Source organism: Adiantum capillus-veneris, chromosome 22 (genome assembly GCF_014529385.1).
Source record: "Adiantum capillus-veneris isolate H3 chromosome 22, ASM1452938v2, whole genome shotgun sequence".
NCBI classification, from domain to species: Eukaryota; Viridiplantae; Streptophyta; class Polypodiopsida; order Polypodiales; family Pteridaceae; genus Adiantum; species Adiantum capillus-veneris.
In genome coordinates, this window is record NC_140952.1 from 36106327 (window position 1) to 36133715 (window position 27389).

At 46.4% G+C, this 27389-nt stretch overlaps 1 protein-coding gene across 5 annotated transcripts in view; it reads right to left on the bottom strand.

Annotated features, from left to right (window-relative positions):
* Positions 1-27389, bottom strand: part of LOC147429159 (AP-1 complex subunit gamma-2-like) — a 244286-nt gene that overhangs the window by 92171 nt on the left and 124726 nt on the right. For all 5 annotated transcript variants that reach the window (XR_015185812.1, XR_015185811.1, XM_086495289.1 and 2 more), the window contains 2 exons: positions 26987-27077; positions 26058-26221 (listed from right to left, as the gene is read on the bottom strand). Coding sequence is in view for 3 of the 5 variants with exons in the window: in XM_086495289.1 (XP_086351415.1) it covers positions 26058-26221; positions 26987-27077 (255 nt within the window). In the remaining 2 variants the exon portion in view is untranslated. The remainder of the gene's footprint in view (positions 1-26057; positions 26222-26986; positions 27078-27389) is intronic.

Below are 27389 nucleotides of genomic sequence, written 5' to 3' on the forward strand. Positions count from 1 at the left end.
AGGTTGCGGCCCCTCAAAACAGTGCTATTGGCCACCCCGCATGCGGCCCATGCACTGGCCTTCCTCTGTGGTGCCACCCTCGGCCCCCTGCAGCCTCCTCTCCTTGGCCACTCCTTCCCCCTGTCCATTTACAGTGCCGCCCTTATGCCATGCAAACTGGCGACGACTCCATGCAGTTAACGCCATCTCCATGCTAAAATGTGACCGCCACTTCGTCTGTCTCCCACCTGTTTCTCCATGCTCTCAGACCCCCACACAGATGGCGCTCCACCGCTATGAAATCAGCGCCGTCTCGTTTTCACTGCAGTCCAACTCCTTTTTTTTTATTATAGAAAAATTAACTCCAGCTTTGCCTTATAATAGAATTCCTTGTTTAGCTTCGTTTCACACATCCGAGACTGCAGTTGATCGCCGACACTCCCATCCCAATCAAGACTCCGCCATAACTCCGTGTTCCCGTGTAATAACTCCTCTTTACCTTTTAGATTGAGCAAGAGCCCGGAGAGATATAGCATTTGCTTGACCGGTCGTCTATATCCAGCTCCGCCACACATGAAGCATCATAATAAGGATCAATTCTCAAGACGTCGAGGAGCCCATGGACTGGCCACAGTTGAACATGACCTGCACTTTAAACAATGCTGCTCGAGATCTCCACCGATGGTAGCACTTATAAGTTCCCTTTATTAGAGAGTCTTGAAAATCCATAAAATTGTTGATTGCCGTCTTTGACATACACTTCCTAATTGGACCCAATATACCTTGCATCTAGCATGGTCTCGAACACCGTGCCAGCCACCTCCTAAGCTTTATGTACCTGCTTCTTGCATATCCTTGGGTCAACAGTGTTTGGCTGCACCAACGTTTACAGGTTTAATGGAAAGCTTGCCTTCTCCTATGTTCTATGCAGCACGATGATTCCCCTCTCGTGCACCTCTCTCCCCTTATAAATATAGAATCGTGATGCCCGGCTCAAGGTACTCATCTGTATGTACAATTGTGTGGGTTTATGTGCGATTGCCGAGGCAAGAGCCTCTTGCACAGGACCAAATGCAGTCTCATTCAGCTAGCAGAAGAGGGCATTCCTATGCACAGAAGCAAAAGCGTAAGGGGTTCTCAACAAGCAATCTGTCCCACGGTTAAGCAAAATTTTGGGCTTTAAAAGGAGGTGTTTCTACAAGTGTTTTGACTATTGACCAACACACAATACAACGTTCACACGAGGAGCTCTATCACTTCTTTTTTGAGCTCACATCTTTCAGCAACTTGTATATCCCCATCAATTTTTCTTTGTGTGTGCTTCCTGAATTCAAAGTACCCTCCAAAGTTTGTAAGCCCTAAAATCAAGAAACCCATCCATCCTCAAACTTCAGTCTTTGTAACTTGTGAAGAGGTGCTCCGTAAAGTGGAAAGTGACTTCACAAAACCCTTGTAAATTCACAAGAGAATTAGACACTGCCCTGCACCAAGGGGTAAGACCTTTTCCTCACTACACTTGGGGTGCACTACGAGCAAGGATAACCTTACTATTTTTGATGGCCAAGGATTCCAAACTTCATAGATAAAAGCAAAGGGGTATTTAATGAATAAGCAGCTATGGTCCATGGTCAAGCCATTGGGAGTGGGAGAGGAAGAGAGATTAGCTAACTGCTAATCTCCCGGAGGCACATGTTGATTTGGAGAGATTTCTCGCGAGAAATCTCATCCAAATCAAACCGCAAGTAGCCCTACAAGTGCGGGAATTCGAGGACTTGCTAAAGATGCGACGGGCATGCAAAACGGAGCCCAAAACAGGGAATAACAGCTTGCTGTATTTTTTTTGCAAGTTTAGGGTTTTAACCTTTTTTAGTCCCAGGAGCTTCGGTGAAGCTAGGGAATTGTAAAACAGGTGATCCGGTGCATTTTAGAGGGCAAAATTGGAGTTTTCTTGCCACGTTTGTCAAAATGCTCTAATGCGCGCTGAAAGTCACCTAGGGTATGGGGATTTTGTCTATGAAACCTCCTACCGTGGTTATGCTACCGAAATTGGGCTATAGTAGGCCATTTTCAGCCCAATAAAAGTGGGGCAACTCGTACGAATTTACAGGTTTTCTCCAAAGTTTAATTGAATAAAAAAATACCGAGTGGCAATACCAGCTGAGTGGCTCACACCTCTCGAGTCAGTAGCGCCCAGATGGATGGGGGCCTTCACGCGACTAGAGGTTCTCATCTCACTTTGGGCTTGCTCAGAGACTATACACTCCGTGTTTTTCGAGCTACAAGGTGAGGGACGCTTACACCGAGTTGCTGTAGAGGCCCCACAGGTGGCCGAGTGCTGTTTTCACAGGATCCGAGTGGTGGGCATCTGTGGGAGGACTTGCGTCATAGATCCCGACCCAACAGCTCTTGAGAATGGCCACTGGAGACTGTGGGCTTGGGAGAGCTGTCCACTGGCGCGAGTACAGTGGGATCCTAGAGAGAGGCTTTGGAGGGACCCTTTCTCCTCAGCAGACCATCCAGGTGTCCCTTTCTTTCATTACACTATTTGACTGGGACGTCACATACTAGTAGCGCAGAGAGAGGTTCGTCCTGCTGCAGCATCTCATTGGCAGGAGGAGGGTCTCACAGCTGAGTTCTTGGTAGCTTTTTGGGAGAGGTTGTGGGACTCTAGACAGCCGAGGCGAGTCACTTTGTTCCAGTGGGTGGCTGGTTGCACACCGAGCTAGAGCAGATAGGAGCTAGCTTGTACATGGTGGTCTCTGTAGCACGCTACAGTGTCACTTTCACAGGACACAGTTACAGTTAGTATAGTTGGTCTGGTCTGTTCACTCTGGGCAGTGACACGTGGCAGGGATACGGATGGTGGCCTAGTGGACATGTGGCCAGGTCACACTTAGCTGGCTGACATTTATGAGCCGTTGGTGGCTCTTTATGATTGTATCTATGAGTAGTGGCCATTGGGTCATTATCATTATCTTGTACGTAGTCGTCTTGGTAGCGGGTCTTACACAGAGCACCTCCGCACTCACCTTGCACATCTGAGCCTCGACACCCCCATTTGTACCTGTGAGTCCTGGGCTGGAGCTGAGTGTGCTGCCACGCCAGAGTCTGTACATGGTTCTTTGAGATAGTCGAGTCCACATGTTCTGGTCCACTGTTGTGTCTCTGTTGTTCTGTTGTTATCCATTGTTTCTGTGTTTCATTCTGTTTGAGTGAGTTTCCATTGGTTGAGTGAGATTGTCACGCACATTGCACTGAGGGGCACCCACACTGTAGAGAGCACGACACATTATCCGCGCTACAGGTGCTCTCATTTTGGCGACCACGATGGGATCTCAACAAAAATCACTCTGTTGAGTAGCTGGTTTTCTTCGCTTCGCCTGTGCAGCCTGTTGGTCTGGTCGAGTTTCACCCTTGACAGCTTAATCTAGCTGGTCTAGTCTCTCGCCTTACTGGTCTGGTCCTCTCTCGCCCTGGTCCACCCAGTCCTCGTCCTGGTCTAGTCTTCCTCGTCCCTGGTCTAGTCCTTCCTCATCCTGGTCCAGCCAGGTGGTCTAGTCACTCGCCCTGGTCTAGTAGAGTCTAGACCAATGTTCAGCCAAGTGAAGGTCTTCTTGCCCAAAGCTTGGTGGGGTTGGCGGTTACTGCATGACACATACAAGGAGGTCATTGGAGCGTCAAAGTGCACTATTGAGTCCTCTGAAGTACTACCACAGACGGCGTCAACCCTTGGTGCCCAGTAGAAGCATATTAACCCCATCACCCATACCTACTCATACAGCTACCTCCATTCCTTCGACCGGTTCTACATCCTCCAGGTCACCTTCTCCGGTAAGGCTCTCCCCCATTTTGTTACAGCAAGCTAGTGAGTAACAGACTCAGGAGCAAGAGGCCATGGAGGAGCTCACAAGTGTTCTGGCAAAGGTGAACATCAAGTTCCCTACCTTTAAGGGTCTCTCCACAGAGGATGCAGGCGACCATGCTCGGAGGTTTGTCTCTCTTTGCAGAGGTCGTGGCCTCAACAGAGAAGACGCATACCTGGTGCTCTTCCCGTCCACCTTGGATGGTCTTGCAGATAAATGGTACAGTCAGTTTGCTGAAAACCACTTTACTACTTGGACCATGTTAAGACAACAGTTCTGTGAAGCTTTCCGACCAGGGGATTATCAAGAGAAGATTCTAGATGAGTTGGCCAACCTATTGCTCCAGCCCAAGGAGACATTTGCAGAGTTCATGACCAGAACAAAGTCCCTGGTCGCCAAGCTACCTCAGCAACCAGGAAAATTCATGGTGAAGAAGTGGGTAGAGAAGGCTCTGCCTAAGACTTCTCAACAAAAGCTCAGAGAAAGTCTCCGTCCTGAAGCCAGTCTGGAGGACTTTGTGGCTGTTGCTACTAGAATAGAGGGAGCAAGAATGCAGTTCACTGACTCTCCTCAGTTAGATACTGCCCCTGTACTCGTGGACAGTCCATCAGACCCCTTGACTTCTTTACGAAGGGAACTGGAAGCCCTAAAGTTACAGCGGGCCCTTCAAGAAGAGAGATCCTTCAAGAAGAGAGATCCTTCTCTCTCAGACAGGAGAAGCCTCCACATCAAGAGGCTTATGATCAGCTTAAAAGAGAGTTAGAAAAGCTCAGATCTCAGCAGGAGACTCAGGCTATGGTATGGTGTAGTTCATGCCGCTCTCCAAGACACCCTCCACAGGACTGTCCCCTTCGCTCTTATTGCCACTTCTGCGAAAAATCGGGTCATGAAGATAAGGATTGCTACTATATAAAGGGATTGCACAAAATACAGCAAAGTCTTGGTCCTACTCTCCAACAGGGGTTAGCACCAGCATCCAACATGGTTTCCCACTACGGCCATCCCAACTACATGCCACCTTTGCTCAATACCCCTGCTGTCCACGGTATGTCAAGTACTTTCCCGACTCAAAGTTTTTATAATGCTAATGCCACCTCAACCCCTCAGAGCTTCTACACTTCAGCCTCCAACTCCATGCAGCAACCACCTCGTCCCCCGTTTCGTCCTTCCAATCGGCCCATACTCTGCTACAGATGCGGAGAATATGGGCATTATCAGAGCAAGTGCCTTTTACCTGAGGGGTCCCCTCCTTGTCGTCATTGCCCTGATTCGAAGGATCACTATAGTAAGGATTGTCCCACGCAAAGGGCATCCACGTCTTCAGGCTCGACTCAAAACCAGCAAGAATTCACCTTCCCGAAGATAAACTTGATTACTGTGAACACCGTGCCTCAACCATCACCTGCTACTCATGTGGTTAAGCCACTGCAAGTGGAGGAGCCTGCTGGTGTCCTTACTCGGGCACAAAGAGCAGCTCTTGGTCTCAGTCTGCCCAGAGGTCCACCTCGCCAATCCCCACTTCCTCAATCTGGTCTACCTGACCCAAAGGACGAGTCCTTCAAAATTGCTCAGAGCAAACCAACTTCCCTGTTATCTGACATTGATGGAGTCTTCTTGGAAGCAGTGGTTGACTTGGAACAGATTAAGGTCCCAAAGGGAGCCCAGTTCGAAGGCGCCAAGCCCACAGCAGAAGCCATCTTGAAAAATACTTTTCAGCAGTTGTCACTATATGACATGCTAAGGCTCGATGCAACACTCAGAAGTGACACCCTGTCAATCATTCAATCACTGTACCCGAGGGCTGGGCCTAGTGGCGGGCACCTCCCTGTACAGCCCTCAGAGTCGTATTTGATTTCCTATCCAACTGCTCCCCTAACCGATTATAAAAGTCCTCGTCTCACTGTATCTATTCTTGGGCACCAGCTATCCGGCGTCATCGTTGATGGTGGATCTGGAATCAATTTGATGCCCGAATTCACTATGATGGCATTAGGTCTACAGCCTACTCGACTTGCTCCTTTCACTGTTACATTGGCCGATCAGAGAACAGTCTACCCAGTGGGCATAGTCGACAAGGTGCCTCTGAAGGTACAAGATTTCACTTTTAACTTGGATTTTGTGGTAGTTAATCTTCCCCAGGTAGAGGGAGGTTATCCCTTGCTGATTGGTAGGCCATGGTTGCGACATACGAAAGCACTTCACAATTGGGGAAACGACGCCATGTGGATACATACTCCTGGCTCTCCAATGCAACAAATTAGTCTCGAAGGAGGTATGGATCCGATCGTTCAGCATAGCTCTTTGTCAGTAGAGTACAACCCTGACTTGGAGCAGCCGGTCCCTCCTGATGGGTCCGATGAAGACTTACTGCAGTGGTTAGAAGCTACCTCTTCGATGCCATGCTATGTAGTCTCTTTTCAACCTTTGCCAACAGATTCACCCTCTCCCCCTGATCCTACACCTGAAGCCAGTAATCCCAGTCAGCCAAGTGCGCAAGAACCAAGTGGACCGGTCTCTGGTGACCATCCTTCAGAGGGTCCCTTAATGGAAACCGTCGGCCTGGGTGAGCCTATAACCCACCATAGAAGGGGGAAAAAGTCTCCCTTGCAAGAGTTGGCCAACACCCCAGCTCCTTCCTTAGCCTCCACTCCATCTGACTCTCCACCCATGCCGGAGCACTTTGAGGTATCTGAGGATTTACCATTCGCAGAGCTTCCATCAGGATGGTTGTAGGAAGAGTATGCTGATTTCAACATTGATCAGACGCCAGCTCATAATGTCCAGAAGCTCACAGAGGCGGCACGGTCTTCTCTCCCTGACGCAGCCTCGCCCACTGCACCGCCTGACCCAATCAGAGAGGTAAACCTAGGCGGCCCTGACAACCATCAGCCCATCTTGTTAGCCGCTTGGTTATGGGATCACCCCGCTCTACTCGACCTGGTAATCTCTTTCGTGCGCTCTTTCAAGGATGTGTTTGCCTTGTCTTTCCACGATTTGGAAGGAATCCCAGCAGAGCTAGGAGTCCACACAATTCCTCTCGTTGAGGGGGCTAAACCGGTCAGAGGACGGGCTTACAAATTGAATCCCAAGTATGCAGAAGCAGTCAAAATTGAGTTGGAAAAAATGCAAGAAGCAGGTATTATTGTACCAGTAGAGCACTCAGAATGGTTGTCCCCTATGGGCTCTGAATAAGGTCACAATCCCGGATGGATTTCCGACCCCTTTTACTGAGAGAGTCCTCGAAGATGTCGCTGGCCATGTACTGTATAGTTTTATGGACGGGTTCAGCGGCTACAATCAGTTAGGAATACATCCTGACGACCAAATCAAAACAGCTTTTGTGACTCCCTGGGGTATTTTCATCTACACTAGAATGTCTTTTGGGCTTAAAAATGCACCGCCTTCTTTCAATCGCACAGTATATCTCATCTTTTGTCCTCTGCTTACTGATCACCTTCGCATATTCATGGACGACTTTTCCACCTTCTCGGGTGCTCAATATTCGACCCCAGTCGAAAATCTAAAGGAGCATCTTGCTCAGCTCTCTGCAGTCTTCCTCAGGTGCAGAGAGGCACGTTTGAAGCTCAATCCGAACAAGTGTCATTTTTGAAGGAGTACGAGCGGAAGTGCGACGTGAGAGAGAGTGCGAGAAGAAGAGCACGACGATATGGTGAACTCGCTCTACTGTAATGTGTAGAGCATAGTGAGTTCTTATTAGGTTTTTACAAAAGAATATGTGTACATACCTGGCGGCCCGCCCACTTACCTGGGCGACCACATTGGGCTTTATACCCCAACAACCTCCCACTTAAAGTCCAATGTGGTACTTAAAGTGTGAGAGAAGCTACTATACAAGCTAATATACAAGAGATGTAGAGAAGTGATGTACTACCCTACACCTATCTGCTTGCGAAAATGCGCAAAGCTCTCTGAGGGAAGTCCTTTTGTAAGTAGATCAACAGGATTTTCTGTGGTGTGAACTTTGACAAGCTGAAGTTGCTTATCCTCGAGCATTTCCCTGATGAAATGATACTTCACATCCACATGCTTTGTCTTTGAGTGATAAACTGGATTGCGAGACAATTGTATAGCACTTTGACTATCACAATATAACACAGGCATCTCTTCTTTGATTCCCAAATCTGTTACTAGTCGATTAAGCCAAATTGATTCTTTGCATGCCTCTGATGCTGCAACATATTCAGCCTCTGTAGTAGACTGAGTAACACAATCTTGTAATCTAGAACGCCATGATACTGCTCCACCAGCCAATGTAAAGACATACCCTGACGTAGACCTTCGGTTGTCTAAGTCACCTGCATAATCTGAGTCTGTAAAACCCTTTACACTTAGCTCCTGACTCCCATAGCATATACGCATACTCTTTGTAGCTTTCAGGTATCTCAATATTCCTTTCACTGCCTCCCAATGTTTCTTGCCTGGGTTTGACATGTATCGACTTACTACTCCCACTGCAAATGCAATGTCTGGGCGAGTAGCAATCATTGCATACATCAAACTACCCACTGCAGACGCATATGGAATCTTATCCATTTCAGCCTGTTCTTCCTCAGACACAGGACAATCTTGTTTGCTAAGTTTCACATATGGTGGCAATGGAACACTCAGTGCCTCTCCCTTCTCCATATTGAAACGTTGCAAAACCTTGTCAATATACTCTGTTTGAGATAACCAAATCAACTTCTTTGATCTGTCTCTTTCAATGCGCATACCAAGTATATGACTTGCCTCACCCATGTCTTTCATGTCAAACGATTTTGCCATCTTTGACTTCAAAGCTGAAATTTCTTCCAAGTGCTTGCCAGCAATCAACATGTCATCCACATACAAAATAACGATCAGCCAACTACCATCCTTAGCCTTCTTTGTATATAGACAGTGATCGAACTCACTACGTTTGTAGCCTTGAGAAAGCATAAACTTGTGGAATTTATGGTACCATGCCCTCGGTGATTGTTTTAAGCCATAAAGACTCTTTAACAACTGGCATACCCAATCTTCCTTGCCTTTCTCAACAAACCCTTCTGGCTGCTGCATGTAAATTTCCACATCTAAATCACCATGCAAGAACGCTGTCTTGACATCCATTTGGTGCAACACCAAATCTAATACGGCAACCAATGCAAGAAAGCATCTCAATGTAGTCATCTTGACCACCGGAGAGAAGACTTCATCAAAGTCAATGCCTTGTTCTTGCTTAAAGGCCTTGGCAACAAGCCTTGCTTTGTACTTTGGTTGACTATCATGAGCGGTGATCTTATACCTGTAAACCCATTTACAAGGTAGAGCCTTTTTGCCCTGTGGTAATTTAACTAGCTTCCATGTCTTGTTTTTATGTAGAGCTGTCATCTCTGACTGCATGGCCAATTGCCAATTCTCAGAGTCCTTCATTTGCACTGCTTCCTTGTAACATGAAGGCTCATTGCAATCAGTCAACATGACATAGTTCATAGATGGAACAAACCTATCAGGAGGTCACGTGACACGTCCAGATCTACGCACAATACGTGGCTCAGGCTCAGCCACAACCTGTGGTTCCACTCTATCCTATCCTTGCTCCTCTTGAGCCCTGACATTTTGTCTTGCACGTGCAGGTCCATCTTCTTGGAAGACAACTCTTCTAATCTCCTCAACCCTCTCTGGTTTAGAATGATATTTGGATTCATTAAAGTGAACATCATTGCTGTGGACAACCTTTCTGGATTCGGGATCCCAAAGTCTGTACCCCATCTCACAAGAATTACCATAGCTTAGAAAGATGCACTTTCTACTCTGGCTCAAGTTTGTTCCTAAATTCCTTTGGAACGTGAGTATATGCCTCACAGCCAAAGACTCTAAGATGCTTGTATGAGGGCATTTTGCCTGACCATACCATCTCTGGCACTGAATCCTTCTGCAAAACCTTGCTAGGAGATCTATTTACAAGATGAACAGTTGTTGATACAGCTTCAGCCCAAAACCCATTTGGCAGCTGTGCATTAGACAACATACTTCTGACCTTCTCTTGTATGGTCCTATTCATCCTCTCAGCAACACCATTTTGAGGAGGATTGTAAGGAGCAATAAGTTCACGGTTTATAACTTTTGACTCACAAAAGTCCTGAAAGGCCTTTGAAACATACTCTCCACCATTGTCAATGCGTAAGCATTTAAGCTTCTTGCCACTCTGATTCTCCACAAGTGTCACAAACGTTTTGAAAACACTAAACGCTTCATCCTTGTGCTTGAGAAAGTAAACCCATACTTTCCTCGAGTAATCATCTATAAATGTCATAAAGTAAGAAGCTCCCCCTAGAGATAGGTTAGGCATAGGTCCACACAAATCACTATGAACAAGTGCCAACTGTGTATCTCTTCTACTGCTTCTATGCTCATGTGGCTGCTGTGTTTTCTTACCATACAGACAATGTTCACAGAATTCAAAATCATTAAATGAAAAGCCAGGCAAATAACCAGAACGAGACAAGATTTCCATTCCCTTCTTGGACATATGTCCTAACCGGCTATGCCACAAAGAAACGTTCGGCTGCTCGGTTACATTGATTACATTTTTAGAGACATTTGATACATAAATCATGTAAAGTCCTCCAGACTTTACTCCATGTGCTACTGTCATAGAACCCTTGGATATCTTCCACATGTTCTGTCCAAAAGTGGTGACGTAGCCAGCATCATCAAGTAAACCTGTGCTGATCAAGCTTTTTGTAATTGCGGGAACATGTCTCACATTCTTCAGCGTGAAAGAAGAGCCATTCTGAAACTTCAATTGAACATCTCCAACACCTAAGATCTCACATGTCTGCCCATTGCCTAGCCGAACATGATCTTTAGTGGTCTCATAAGAAGTAAACCACTCCTTGTTTGGAGACACATGAAGTGATGCCCCTGAGTCTATAATCCAGTCACTCAGTGCATTTCCATCAGATGCTGTAAGAAGAGCTGAGTCCATTGTATTCTTCAAGAAGTAGATGTCTCCTGACACTAGACTATCATCCTTTGCAACAGTGTTTGTCACATTTATTTCTTGAATCTTCACTGAGGACTTGTTCTTCTCACCATGGTCTTCAGCTTTCTCTTTGCCTCTTTCTGCTTTCCATTCTCTGCAGTCTCTTTTCATGTGACCCTTCTTGCCACAGTGGTAGCATTCTATGTCACTCTTGCCTTTAGCACTGCGGGACTTGCTACGAGACTGATTCCTCTTTCCACCTTTGTACTTTTCTTTGGTCCTTCCCCTGACAACTAAGGCTGTTCCTTTGCCTTTGTCCATTGTCTTTCTATTGGTTTCTTCAGTAAGCAGACTTCCTTCTACACCTGCTATGTTCAAACCATCTGGAGGTGCAGAATTACTCAAAGCTGTGCGAAAAGTGTCCCAACTTTCCGGCAATGTGATCAACAGGAACATAGCTCTAACAGGTTCATAAAACTTGACACCTTGAGCTGACAACTGATTATAGATTGTGTTGAATTCATTCAGATGATTGGACATACGTGTCCCTTCTTTCATCTTCAAGTCAACAAGCTTCTTAAGCCAGTATACCTGTGAAGCTGCACTCTGCTTCTCATAAAGATCACTCAGCTTTAACCATGCTTGATAAGCAGACATCTCGTCTGCTACATTGAAGTAAACGCTTTCTGCCAAAGTCAGCATAATGGTAGAAAGTGCCAATTCATCCATTTCGCTCCATTCATCTTCGTCCATATCTTCTGGTTTTATCCCCTTGAGCTTTATAGGTTTTATCAGCTTCTTTTGTACCAACACGTGCCAAATCTGCTTCTTCGACAATGGGAAATTAGTTCCATCCAGCTTCTTGATATTGTAAAGAGCAGTGTCCTGTGATCCAGCCATAGCTACGCTTCACAGTGGTTTACTTTCCTGGGAAAAATTCGGCAGTTTCCCCTGCAAACTGACCTCTGAACCAATATCAACCTGTCAAATGACCAAAGAAAGCTTCAGATTCTGCATAAATTTCGGCAGTCTCCTTTGTAAAATGGCTCTGGTGTACTAACAAAAAGGCCAAAAAACAGCTCAAAAACACTGTCTCTCTGACACTGTAAGCTGTGGGTAAACCTGTCCTGCACCTGTACAGTCTCTGACTGTTCTGTCACTGTCCTGTAAGCATAGACTGCGACAATGCCTCAACGGCAGTAAAGCAAAGATGCAATCCCAACTGTCTAACTCACAGTCAATACATCCTAGCTGCCTATCTAAGGGTGCTCGAGGGATCGCTCCAAGACCTGTATCACCGAAAGGATCTCAACATTCGAGAATCCCCCAGCTCAATAAAACCTCACTCGACCCTCAACAAAGGCTGCAGTAAATCTGACAATACATAGACTTCCCACAAAGTTCCCATTGTATGTTGTAACCGCTGCGGCGGTTGTTTGCTGCGTGACTCACAGCCAGCAAACCCTCAACAGACATACATCATCTCTGACAATACATCCCATGCGGAAGTACCTGCAATGTTAGGATGAAATCTGGAATATCAAGCAGCAAACACAAGCTACCTGATGAACTAGTGGATGTCGCCTACAGTCTGTGTGTAGATGCGCCCGTGTCGTATGTGACACGCCTCCAAGGACTGTGAGCCGTCCTTTGATGTGTAGACAGCCACAAATCAACACGTTGGGAGTGTCGATATCCTCAGCACCTGCAGTCGTAGGCCGAAAACCCCAAATTTGCAGAGTCGGATCTGCACCCGTCGAGACCACGTAGTCGAAAATGGCCTGCGTAGACCTTTGTCGAAGCCGAACGGTGGTCGAGATGACCTCAGAATGAAATTCTGACAACACCGAACCCTTCGGGCTTTCCCACGAGATTTGGGGCCGTGTCTTCGCCTGTTGAATTTCACTCCAATCTGAGTTGGTGACTCTAGCCTCCTCTAGTGCTGCCCCGAGCCTCGATCTGAGCTCTGATACCAGTTGAAGGAGTACGAGCGGAAGTGCGGCGCGAGAGAGAGTGCGAGAAGAAGAGCACGACGATATGGTGAACTCGCTCTACTGTAATGTGTAGAGCATAGTGAGTTCTTATTAGGTTTTTACAAAAGAATATGTGTACATACCTAGCGGCCCGCCCACTTACCTGGGCGACCACATTGGGCTTTATACCCCAACAATTTTTTGGTCACCGAGGGCACACTGTTGGGCCATGTGGTGTTTGCTCAAGGTTTAGCACCCAACCCAGAGAAGATAGTGGCCATCTTGAAGTTACCTTCTCCCATAAATCCCAAAGGTGTTCAGAGCTTTGTGGGCCACACCGGCTATCATCGTAGGTTTATACGTATGCACAGGTGGCTCAACCATTGACCCGGCTCACCAGTGCTGCTGTTCCCTTCCAGTGGTCAAGCCGTGAGGCTAAAGCACTTGCATACCTCAAAAAAACGCCTCACTGAAGCGCCTATTCTAGTTGCCCCGGATTGGGCTCTACCTTTTCATGTGCATACAGATGCCAGTCTGCTGGCTGTGGGTGCTGTGTTGACTCAACCTAGCAAAGAGTTCAACTTGGATCGCCCTGTACATTATGCAAGTCGCCTACTCACCAAAGCAGAGCGCAACTATAGCACCACAGAGATGGAAGGTTTGGCTATAGTGTATGCTCTACAAAAATTTCGTCACTATTTGCTAGGGGTCCACTTCACAATTATTACTGATCACCATGCCTTGCGCTATCTGCTTAATAAGCCTCAGGTCACAGGTCGAGTATGGCGATGGCTCCTCCTATTCCAAGAGTTTGATTTTGAAGTGGTACTTCGTCCTGGTAAGCATCATGTAATGGCTGACCACCTCTCTCGCATTCACACAGGTAAAGAAGCTACCGGGATTGCGGATGACTTTCCAGATAGCAGTCTTTTTAAAATTGATACAACATCGGAATGGTACGGCGAGGTCTTACATTTTCTATCTACTGGGCTGTACCCAGAGAAGGCATCTCCACTGCAGAAGAGGAGATTGTTGTTGAAGTCCAGGCCTTTCACTTTGATTGGTGGCCAGCTCTACAAATCAGGACGAGATGGTGTTCTGAAGCGTTGTGTCTCGCCTCATGAGGTGGAGCATATTCTGGAGGATGCCCACAATGGTCCCACTGGTGGCCATTACCCTGGTCACATCACTGCCCAGAAGATTCTACAGAGTGGTCTATGGTGGCCCTACGTTTTTAAGGATGCAATAGCATATTCTAAGGGTTGTGATGTGTGCCAGCGCTATGGGCCGAAGACAAGTAAGCAATCCAACCGTCCTCTGCAAGTTTCGATGGCGTGGCTACCTTTTGAGAGATGGGGCTTGGACTTTGTGGGTGCAATATATCCCCCGGCTCAACCAGGTAATCGAAATATCTACTAGTAGCTACAACTATGCAACAAAGTGGGCAGAGGTACTAGCGACAGTAGATTGCACTGGCAATACAGTAGCCAAATTTTTATATGAAAATATTTTATGCAGATTTGGATGTCCCTTAGAGATCACCAGTGATAGGGGCAGTCATTTTGTCAATGACATGATCTCAACTTTGCTGGCCAATTACAAGATTTTTCATCGCAAGTCGTGCTCTTATTACCCTAGAGCCAATGGGCAGGCTGAGAGCACAAACAAGGTTCTGATCGCCCTCCTGCGGAAAGCATGTCATCTCCATCCAGCATCGTGGGCTCTGGCTGTGCACGGCACTCTTTGGGCATACCGCACATCTTTCAAAGCAACAACGAATCACACACCTTTTCAACTCGCTTTCGGTTTGGAAGCCATAGCTCCATTTGAGTTCAACTCCGGATCCCCTAGGGTGGGCAGTCTGCGTGCAAGTTGGGGCATGGAATCTGCTTCTATATCTCGTCTCACCTTATTGGATGAAAGCCGCTGTTTAGCTTCACATGCTCTGCAAGCGGAGCAACTTCGTCGCAAAGCGTGGGATGATCGCCACCTCAGAAAGCCGAAAATAACGAAAGGCACACTGGTGCTACTCTATCAGGCAAAATATTTGAAAAAAGCAAAGAAGCTGGTTCCAGCTTGGCAGAGATTTTGCCACAGGGGGCAGTCCAGTTAGTCACTCTAGAAGGCGTTCTCTTGCCACTGGTAAACAGATCAAGGATTAAGTGCTATCACTCGCCCTAATTATATACACATCTACTGATGATAGCTATCCCAACACCATATGAATTCCCTCCTCAATTCGGTATTTCTCCTGGCTTACCATTTTCCCCTCTTCTCAAATCTCCCTCATGACAGCTCTTATCTTTCAAAACTCCCCTTGTTTCAATGCATGCATCAGTAACTGTTGTTCTGTCTCTGTCTTTGCTCCCCCTCTGTAATTTCCGAGGTTCAAGTCTCATCGAATAGATCTTTTGATTATTGGATATTGTTCGGCGATTAAACCAGCTCAACTGCATCTCTCTTTTCCGTCTCTAATTTTTACAAGCACTCTCTCACCATCAAATTTCTCTCTTTGCCTTCTGGGACTATCTCTTGTAAAAGACTCCTCAAATTGATTCAGTACTGATGTTTTCCTCCTGTCAATTGGAGCCCGTTCTGGTTAATGAAACCCCATAGCTGAAAAGATAAGGCCTCAATCGTTATTCTCTATCTCTGACAGCATTTATATCTGGCTCTCTATCTAGGCCTTGTTCTTTCTTTTCCCCCGCACTGTTCTCGCTTACTGAGCCCCTTGTCATCTCTTAACCTGCTGCCCCACATTCTCTCCTTCTACAGAGTTCCCATCCTGAACATGCTTGAATGCGTCTTTTTGCCATGTCTCAAGTTTTATATCACCTAACAATGCCTCGTAGACATCCACATGGAGCTCTTCTTTAGATGAATTGGCACTTCTTACAGCAAAAAGGCATCTTCATACCGTTTGCTGCCCACCAATTTCCTTACATTTTCAATAAGCCTCATCTCATAACTGCTTTTTGTTGAATGTGGCTGCCCCTCACCATTCACCACTAATTTCCCTCGCCCTCGTCTCCCCTCTCCAAAGCTCGCCCTAGTCCCCTGTCAACCCCTCGCCCCTCCAGCCCTCGCCCTCGCCCTCGACCTTCCCCTGTCGACCCCTCTCCAGCCCTCGCCCACCCCCCTATCGACCCCTCGCCTCAGCTCTGTTGTCAATTCGCCCCTACCCAGTTTCTCTCAATTCGCCCCTACCCAATTCAAATTCGCCCCTACCCAGTTCCTCTCAATTCGCCCCAGCCCTGTTGTCAATTCGCCCCAGCCCTATTGGAAACACCCCAGCCCAAGAAAATTCGCAGACTCACTTATTCACCCCTACCTACCCAATCGCCCCTATACCCTAAACTCGCCCCTACCCCATTGTTCCGCCTTTACCCAATGCACCTAGACCCTAACCAATCAGCCTAGCCCAATCCCAAATCGTCCCTACACTGGCTTTTCTAGAATCCTCGCCCCCTACCTGTGCAGGTCCCTACCATCAGAACTGCTAGCGTTTTTCGTCCCAGAGTTTCTATACTCCGCCTTGGTCTGCATCTGACTGATCCGTGGTGCTTTTCCATCACCTGGTCTACTAATCTACACACTGTTTTGTCATCCACCCGAACCTCACCATGGCAGGAGGTAGCAAGAAACAGGAGAAACAGCCAGAAGGAAGTAGCAAGAGAAAGGTAGAGTTGAAGAAGAGGAAAGCTCTGGTTGCAGAATCAGAGAGCGAAGCAGAGGAAGTATCTGCAAGCAGCAGCCATGGCATAGATGACTTTACCTCCAGTGACCCAAGTGATGCGAGCTACAAAGCAGACTCAGCAGCATCTGATGATTCAGAGGTAAATTTCGAGTCAGGTGCTTCCAGTGATCAGGAGGAACATTCAAAAGTGGCTCAGAAGAAAGGAAAGCCGCCAATCATCACTCATGAAATCAAGAGGCCTGCTTCTTCGAAAAATCGCACAGCATTCTCATTAAATTTTTATATGTAGCAACCTCGACCATCTCTCAGTGAAGTGCTTTCGACTGCTCAGCTATGGACTCTGGGTCTCACAGCATTGGCTGATGCAGATTTACCTGATACGGTTCCAGCAGAGATGATACATCAACTGTTGAAAGACTTTCCAAAGGTCCGGGGCCACAAGCTAACAGCTACAAGGCTTGGCCATGCCATGGGTATGACCAACTTTCCAGCTGTGAAGCCTACTACTCGCACTTTCTCTTTGCTGTCCAAGGATGCGACAATTCAAGCATGTCAAGAGCTACTGAGTTCGGATCACCCGGATTATGAGCGAAACAGACGGCTTCTCGCAATCTTCAGGTATTACTTTCTGGCTCGAGATGCCAAAGAAGACAAGGAAAAAATTGATCTTCTCACTACCTTCTTCCACTGCGACGGGCTCTACTGTTTAATCCACACTATCCCTTGTGGATTCCACCAGATTCTCTTCAGCTCTTTGCAAACTAGGGCTAAAAGATTTCGGGCCCAAGTGCAGTCTGTGCAGTTAAGTTTTAAATGTTTTGCGGCACCTCTCTTGGCATGGGTCATAAACATACCTATTAACCCAAATGAAGTGGATGAGGAGCAGGGAACCTCGAAAGGGAAAAGGAAATCCGTGAGCATGCAGGTTGACCCCACAGTCACCAAGAAAAAGAAGATCAAGGCGAAAGTGGTGAAGGATATAGTGAAGTCTCTACTATCCTTGCCAGTTTCTGAAAGCCGGCAGACTAGGGTACATTTTCAGCGTCACACGTCTACTTCTACCCCTAGTTTTGCTGTGCCAGTGCTAGTGTCTACTGCCGCTCCTCAGGACAGGATGGTCACTTCACCCATACAGAATCCTCTTCCTTCTTCTCCCATCTTCACTCATACACCGGTCAACATATCTCTCTCTCCACCTACAACAACAATCTCAGAGGCACCTACTACACCAGCTGTACCTACTTCTAGCTCGCCGGCTGTGCCACAGGTGCGCCCTCCAGCATCACATGCATCTGAGGGATCTTCAAGTATGACCGACTCCACTTCTTTGTTTCAGCTTTCAGAGAAGTTACTTCAGGACTCCAGAGCTGCTATTGCCACCATCAAGCTAGGCGCAGAGCAGCTAGCTGCAACGCACAAGCGTCACTCCGCCACATACGCAGCTATGGAGGGATCTCTGCGAGTTGCCGAGAGTGCCATCGTAGATCGAGACGCAACAATTTTTGCACTACAACAAGCATTGAAGATAAAATCAAGGATTATTGATGACCTAAAAGCACAGGTGCAGGGATTTTAAGAAATGCTTATGTATGGTAACAGACCTACCCAGGTTTCTGTGGGATATGGATGGACTCGGCCAGGGATACAGGTCCAGAATCCAGTAGGCTTTGCACCACCAGCAGGTCCCTCTCAGCCCTCTCAGCAGTTCATGGGACACTACCCACAGCCCCAATTCCAGTACTTTACTCAGCAAAGGTCTCAGGTCCAGATGCCACACATGCAGAGCCAGAGTGTTCCTTGCTGTGACGGTGTTGCTGGTGCACACTGCCATGGTTGTGTTACTAGGCGTCCGGAGTTCACTTCAGGGCAGGTGCTTCCATCCGCTGTGCAGCAGATGGCTGCTTCAACCACAGGAAGCCAGGTTATGCAGAGCACAGTCCAGCAACCGCATCGTTACACGATCGATCTGATGGCTCCTCCCGATCCGGATACTTCTGGAGCAGCAGTGGTGACGACACTTTCCCTTGGGTGACAGGACTGTGCTCTTGCCCCACCTTTCATTGTACATATAGTTGCTTTTGCAGTTTCATTCAGTGTTTGGCTCACCGAGACGGTGACCAGTCTTGTGGTGGCAGGCAACCTGTAGCAGGCTACAGTGTCACTTTCACAGGACACAGTTACAGTTAGTACAATTGGTCTGGTCTGTTCACACTGGACGGACACTCTGGGCAGTGACACACTCTGGGCAGTGACACGTGGCAGGGATACGGATGGTGGCCTAGTGGACATGTGGCCAGGTCACACTTAGCTGGCTGACATTTATGAGCCATTGGTGGCTCTTTATGATTGTATCTATGAGTAGTAGCCGTTGGGTCATTATCATTATCTTGTACGTAGTCATCTTGGTAGCGGGTCTTACACAGAGCACCTCCGCACTCACCCTGCACATCTGAGCCTCGACACCCCCATTTGTACTTGTGAGTCCTGGGCTAGAGCTGAGTGTGCTGCCACGCCTGAGTCTGTACATGGTTCTTTGAGATAGTCAAGTCCACATGTTCTGGTCCACTGTTGTGTCTCTGTTGTTCTGTTGTTATCCATTGTTTCTGTCATTCTGTTTGAGTGAGTTTCCATTGGTTGAGTGAGATTGACACGCACATTGCACTGAGGGGCACCCACACTGTAGAGAGCACGACACATTATCCATGCTACAGTCTCTCGGCCGCATGTGTAGCTTGTGACCATCTTGTGGAGAGTCAGTGTCACTGTCTTTGGGACTGTCCTTTGGCACAGAAGGTGTGGCTTCGTGTTCTTCGGTTAATGCCAGCTCTTTCCACAGCTCGGCAGTACACTTGGGGGGCAGCTGCTTGGTCCACTCTCACGGGCCCGGCACTTCAGTTTGAGCTATCCTCCACCAACAGGATGATAGTGATGCAGGGGGATCGACCTACACTCTAGCCTGCTACAGAGCTTACTCCACAGGAGTGGTGCAATGAGAGAGAGGAGTGTTTGGAGCTCATTAGCGGCCTGACACTCTGGTTCATATGGCGGGCCCGCTGCTTCCGTATCTTCGAGGCTCGCCCTATACCACCAACAGAGACTGTTCGGGATCTTTGGCTAGAGATGATCCATACTCTCAGAGGTAGTTTGAGAGACTCCAGGGCAGCTCCGACCGCATGCGAGAGCGCAGAGAGGCTTTCCTTCGACTCTAGCGTCTTTGGCCATTTTCACCATGGTCCACGGTGAGCTCAGATGGCCACCTGTGTGGCTTTTCCCTCCTCCCATTTCTTGATTTAGCCTCATTGTACATATGCTAAAGTCTACCGCCATTTAGTGAGTCTACGGGCTGGTTTCATGATTCCGTTACCGGAACAAATTTGCTTTTCCCTCGAGAAGTGAGCCTTGGTTGGTTTTTGGCGAAGACACAAGGCACAAGAGCTTGGAATTACACTATGGCTGATAGGATGAATGACGCAAGGAAAGAGGGTTCCTCTTCACAGGACAAACAGGCTATTCCTCCAGTGTTTGAAGTTGGGGAGAGTTCACGGCCACCATTGTCTATGCCTTTTGTTGATGTGAATGCTCCACAAGTTCAAGGGTTGATGACTGTGTTTTTTCATTGGGAGAGTCTCCCCATCATGATTGTTGTAGCCCTCTCTTGTAGAGGTGGTTGTAGCCCTATGGGCAGTTTCATTAACTAATAGAAGGATCTTTTTCTCGGAAAAAAAAAAGAAATACCAAAAGGGGCACCAACCTTGGGGCCAACGTGGTGTCATTGTTTGCTTGGGAGCACTCTAGCTGCCAAGCCGTGGGTTGTTTGAAGTGTTAAATTCCAGTCACAGGCTTATTCGAGTATTTTCTTTGTGTTGTAAAGTTCAAGTAACGATAGGGTAAAAGCTAAAGTCTACCGCCATTTAGTGAGTCTACGGGCCGGTTTCATGGTTCCGTTACCGGAACAAATTTGCTTTTCCCTCAAGAAGTGAGCCTTGGTTGGTTTTTGGCGAAGACACAAGGCACAAGAGCTTGGAATTACACTATGGCTGATAGGATGAATGATGCAAGGAAAGAGGGTTCCTCTTCACAGGACAAACAGGCTATTCCTCCAGTGTTTGAAGTTGGGGAGAGTTCACGGCCACCATTGTCTATGCCTTTTGTTGATGTGAATGCTCCACAAGTTCAAGGGTTGATGACTGTGTTTTTTCATTGGGAGAGTCTCCCCATCATGATTGTTGTAGCCCTCTCTTGTAGAGGTGGTTGTAGCCCTATGGGCAGTTTCATTAACTAATAGAAGGATCTTTTTCTCGGAAAAAAAAAAGAAATACGAAAAGGGGCACCAACCTTGGGGCCAACGTGGTGTCATTGTTTGCTTGGGAGCACTCTAGCTGCCAAGCCGTGGGTTGTTTGAAGTGTTAAATTCCAGTCACAGGCTTATTCGAGTATTTTCTTTGTGTTGTAAAGTTCAAGTAACGATAGGGTAAAAGCTAAAGTCTACCGCCATTTAGTGAGTCTACGGGCCGGTTTCATGGTTCCGTTACCGGAACAAATTTGCTTTTCCCTCAAGAAGTGAGCCTTGGTTGGTTTTTGGCGAAGACACAAGGCACAAGAGCTTGGAATTACACTATGGCTGATAGGATGAATGATGCAAGGAAAGAGGGTTCCTCTTCACAGGACAAACAGGCTATTCCTCCAGTGTTTGAAGTTGGGGAGAGTTCACGGCCACCATTGTCTATGCCTTTTGTTGATGTGAATGCTCCACAAGTTCAAGGGTTGATGACTGTGTTTTTTCATTGGGAGAGTCTCCCCATCATGATTGTTGTAGCCCTCTCTTGTAGAGGTGGTTGTAGCCCTATGGGCAGTTTCATTAACTAATAGAAGGATCTTTTTCTCGGAAAAAAAAAAGAAATACCAAAAGGGGCACCAACCTTGGGGCCAACGTGGTGTCATTGTTTGCTTGGGAGCACTCTAGCTGCCAAGCCGTGGGTTGCTTGAAGTGTTAAATTCCAGTCACAGGCTTATTCGAGTATTTTCTGTGTTGTAAAGTTCAAGTAACGATAGGGTAAAAGCTAAAGTCTACCGCCATTTAGTGAGTCTACGGGCCGGTTTCATGGTTCCGTTACTGGAACAAATTTGCTTTTCCCTCAAGAAGTGAGCCTTGGTTGGTTTTTGGCGAAGACACAAGGCACAAGAGCTTGGAATTACACTATGGCTGATAGGATGAATGATGCAAGGAAAGAGGGTTCCTCTTCACAGGACAAACAGGCTATTCCTCCAGTGTTTGAAGTTGGGGAGAGTTCACGGCCACCATTGTCTATGCCTTTTGTTGATGTGAATGCTCCACAAGTTCAAGGGTTGATGACTGGGCAACTAGACGAGTGCTGCTGTGAATGTGTTCACTTGATTGGTGCAGAATCCTAGGTTTATGGAGTTTTTGCAAGCTCCACCAGTGTCATAACAGGCAAGGCAACTTACTCAGCCAGTAGAGCCTATTGAGGCTCAAGCCCAAGTCCCTTATGCGTCCCAACAGGGTAGGGAGCACTCGCATGTTGCAGAGTTAGTTGGGGCTCCAAGACAAATTCCTTCTGTCCACGAACAGGTGGTTAGGATGGCGACTCGATTGGCTTTACTAGTTTAGCCAGCCACCTTTTAGAGCCGAAATGTTGAATTAATTAGACAGGGAGCTAATTTCTAGCCTATGCATCATGTTTTTTCCATTTCCCGCGATACATCTTGGGTATTTCGGGGGTGGATCTGTGTTTCAAAGCATGGCTGGTTATGCGCCTGGAAACAACCAGTACATACCAGGAGCAATCTTTGGGGGTATTCAGTGTCCCATAAAGTCCAATCCGATGTACGGCGTTCATTGGCCAGTGGCGGAATGGGTAGGAAAAGAGCCAGTGTATGCTCAAGCACGCTCCAAAAGCTGACGATAATGCACGCCTTAACCAAAGGGTGCTGCTGCTTGAGAAAAATGAAGCATATTCCCAAACGTGTTAACCACATCATCCACCGTGTGTATGCCTCGACAAGAAAGGAAGTATGTCTGGCGTGGCAACCAGTTAACAAGAGTAAGAGAGAATGCTCTACTCCAATGGATGCTTTCCAAGTGTAGCAAATTCCCATTTGGTTGTTGTTTGCAATGCCATGAAAGATGAGCCATAACGGATTTCCAAGCAAGAAGTAAAGTAGAGGTAATTGAGCAACCATCTTGCCAAACACAATCTCCAAGAGGGAGGTCTGCCAGTGACGTCCCTCTTAGAGATTGTGAGGCAATTATGATTGTGCATGGCTGAGACTGCTGACTTAAACACAGACATGTTCCATGATGTGAAAGCTCTAAAAGCAAACATAGAAGAGCTATAAGATATCCACAGATATGTTCCCAACATCAAAGGCAAAATGTAAAGAATACCTAAGCCAAATCTTGAACGAAGGAAAGAGATCCTCCTCATGCTCATGGAACATGCGAAAATTGCGTTGGCACCACAAAGACCATAGTGACCAAAATCTGACCCATGTGAAGAAGACCGCAAATTGTTGAAGGGAAGTTGGGAGAATGCCAAAAACCCATAATCGTTTGTGGAAGACTGACGAGGGAAAGCGGAGGCGCATATAGGCTGATGCGGTCAAGGAAAGCCCTAGTGAATCGACAATCCCAAAGCAGATGTTTGACAGTCTAATCACAAGCTGAACATCTGACACAAGGAGAAGAGCTAAGCGCACTAAGGAGAGTTTCACCAGGGAGAACTCCTAGCAAACAACGCCAAAGAAACAGACACTCCCAGGGTAGTTCTCGTTCGACGTACAGAACGTCTTGTTCCGTACGGTCCATCACGCACCGTTCTGTTCGATTAGTACATTCCGTGCGTTCAAAAATTTCTAGCTGTTTTTTACCGTAGGTGGTATTTTGACTGTTGCCTACTGGACGTTGTAGGCAAGTTTTGGAGCTGTTTTGGAGCCCATTTCCACCACATTGGATCATATGCTATAGGCTAGAGCCTAGGCCCTAGCCCTTCCACATGTGACAAATTACAATGGACATAAGGCTTGAATCCCATCATCCATGTGAGATGATGTGACCTATTCTAATGGCACTCACTCTCTCCCATGCTCTCCCTCACTCATCAAGAGTCATCATCCATGCTCTCCCTCTCCCATGCTCTCCGTCACTCATCGAGAGTCATCATCCATGCTCTCCCTCTCTCATGCTCTAGCCTCTTCCTATTTAAGCAATGCCTCTCCATCTTGTTCTCCAACACTTACAACTACAAGCTCTGAATGCTCTCAAGCTCTCAATGCTCCCATGTTCTAGCTCTCAAGCGACAAGCTCTAGGTCTATAGTTTAAGTGTATAGTTTAAACCCAAGGGCCTAGGCCTTAGACTCAAGAATTATTTGTTGTTTTATTTTGAACGTACGTAACATCATCATACACCATAATTTTTTTTAGCTCGTTTAGTACCGCACATCGTCGTACGTGCGCAAAACGTACATGACCGTACAAGACCACTCTGGACACTCCTTAACAGGCAAATGGCACTTCCAAAGTGCAGTAAGAGCCTTTTTCCACCATTGATAAGATTTATGCAAAGACCGTAGCGCATTATAATGAACAGCCAGCCAAGACTCATGCAAGAGAGAAGCATAAATGTTGCGGGCAGAAATGGCATCAAGAGGAGTGTCCCAAAAGGCCCAATGCGACATATAACATTCACTGGCCAGTGGCGGAATGGGGAGGAAAACAACGAGCATGTGCTCAAGCACAGTCCAACTTTGACGATGATGCAAGTCCAACCAAAGCGAGCAGTGCCTGAGAAAAAAGAAGCATATTCCCAGACGTATCAACCACATCATCCATTGTGCGTATGCGTTGGCAAGAAAGGATATATGCCTGGTGAGGCGATCGGTCAACAAGAGTAACAGAGAATGCCCTACTCTAGTGAATGCTTTCCAAGTGCAGCGAATTCCCATCTGGTTGTTGTCTACCATGCCATGAAAGATGAGCAATAACGACTTTCCAAGAAAGAGCAACCTAGAGGTGACTGAGAAACCAAGAATATGGCTGACCATCTTGCCAAACACAATCTCCTTGAGGGAAGTCTGCCAGTGACCGAAGGCGGAAGTGGTAGCATGTTGCAATCATAATTGCCCATGGCTGAGACCGCTGTGCAAGAGTAGGCCATTAAATGGCCTTCCTCGCTAAAGCGTGGTGGCCAAGGCCCAAAATATTCAGCCCCCCAAAATGCTTCAGAGTGCAAAGTTTCTCCATTGATACAAATGGAGTCCTTTCTTTCAAGAACTAGTGCCCCACAAATGTGATAAGACATTAGACATAAGCCATGTGAGGCGAGGACGAGGCCAAAGCAACAATGACAAGTAAAACTAAACATATGCCATCATGATGCTCTAGATAATACGGAGCCGAACATAATCCACTTGTGGAGTATTGGTTATCTACCAGCCAATAGGATACCCCAAGTGTTTGACAACCACATGCAGATCAAGAATATCTCCGGGTCACAAAAGATGATGCCACGCACATGCATTAAGAGGCACGAGTTTCGATTTTCGAAAATTGACCTTATCCAAACGTATCCAATGCTTGCATAATCTCTCGCATGTCATCCTCGTATTGCGAGGCATGAATGATAAGCCTACTCAATAAAGTCATTTCCAGAGGGTAATTGCAATCCATGAAGACGACCAAGCGAAGTCAAGTGATCCAAATGCAACAACAAGGGGTGAGTGGCATCAGCATACAACGAGGCACGGAGGGGGCAACCTTGCCTTACAGATTCACAGTCTAATCATTCACAAGCGTACACGAACATGCACACGCTTTGCTGTATTGCTATGTACTACTTGTGGGAAACCTAAAGTTGAAGGAAAACCCACAAAGAAGATAATGTAGAATGATGAGACAAAAATTCAAACCCTGAACTTAAGGATTGAGATCGCATGTAACTAGAGAGAGTTTAAAAAAATATCTGAAAGTTCGTTGAGAGATGCTCTTAATGGTAAAGGAGAAATGTAATGTCTGTCGGAAAACAGACACAAAGAACCGAAACAGGTCTCTTGGAGTTTTCATAAACATAAGATGATTTCTAAAACTCCAACTGGAGCATAAGGCCCTAACAGCAAAACCAAGCAAAGACAATGGAGGCAGCCTTAGAAGAGTAAGAGAATACCAAACATCCAAACACTCAACAAAGTGGAGAGAAGGAAATCTATGCTAGAGAGGCATCGTGAAAAGCATAAAAACATTGCTTGAGCATGGAAACAAGACCAAAGTAGATGCACATAAGTCTCCTCTGAAAGGTGAAAGCAAAGCCAAGAGGACTCTTGGCTACAAGAAGTATATACAACCTCCAACCACATCTACAATATCGTCAACCCTACTTACACCTTTTTGTGCCATGAATTATGCTTTTCTAGCATCACTTTCTGACAAGGCATCCAGGAAAACCATAATGCGATTAAACATGTTTCTACAAGAAAATAAAGACACATAGTTATTCTAGCAGATGATGACCAAAAGCTTCTTGCAATTGTTCCATTGAAACTGTCAGAAAGGAAAGGGCCATACTTCTGAATGACTGAGCATATCTTCATAGTGAGATCTTGCTTTAATTCACGAGCACTGTTTCTCAAAAATTCAAGTAGGTCATTTGTTAGACTTTTTACATTGCTTTCACTTGCCAAGCCATATACTAAATCCAGCGCTCTTGTTTTGATTGATAGATCTGCGTCCTACATGCAAACCCAACACTTACTACATGTACATTTGGAAAACTTATTCTGCCATCCTCTGTGTGTGCGCACACGCGTGTGCACGTGAGTCGTTGAAAAGAGATTGCTAAAACTTGAGAGTTGGTTGGGGTGATGCAGCATTGCATATTTACGTCTTTGGAAAATCTTATCGATATACAGCTCAGAGAACATTTGTGTCTGGACATTATCAAAATAACCTTCTAAAACTTGGTATATGAAATACAAGTATGAATGTTTTGTACTCTATCGGATAATACAACCATACAATGCTTTGGCAATAGTTTCACCATTCATGAGCCTTGAAATCATCCATGCTCTAGGGAGAATCACTTATGATGGGATATCTGCGTTACTTGCACACCTAACGATCCATCAAATTTTTTAATCTCTGTCTCTTTACTTTCTGTGGTGACAATGGCCTTCAAAAGAATGATTTGATTGAGACTAGCTCATATTTACTGAAGAGGAGTTTCCCGAATTTCCATTAGGAACAATGAGGGTGGCCTTGAACGAAATAAAATTTCTGGGTAGCATAAAATTTCTCTTCACAGTTGCTCAAATTCTCGCACTTTGGAAACCCCGTAAGTGATACAAAGGTTAACTTTCAATTTTGATAAGCCTTGCCAAAAACTTAAAACAAAGCATTTTGAGCAGTTTGTGCATCTACAAACAGTCTATGTATACATAATTCAGACTTTTAACTTTGAGCTAGTTCCTGAGAAGAAGAAAAAAGTAAAAGAGTACTTGTAAACACTCCATTATAGTTGAACGATGTCTTTGAATCGCTTGAAAGTCAACAGGTATTATCTTCAGCAACATGTTCAAGGCCACATACCTGTGTGCTTCAGGACAACAGAGCAAAAATTTGGCTAATTCAGCTTTACGTATGAAGGGCACAATTTGAAAAAAATAACTTTTGAAGTTGACTGTCACATTAGCAATTTCAGCACAGTAAAAGCTAGTTTTATGATTGCACTATCCAACCACCAAAGAAGATGATGTCTCCCTAAGTAGTATTGTGGTATGTCACCTAGGCTTATTATCATACTGTGACTTTCATGGGGCACAAGGAAAAATAGTGTGGAAACGCCTGCGGTCAATCAGAACTCTGATGCAGAGAACGAAATACATCAAGTCTCCATAGTTG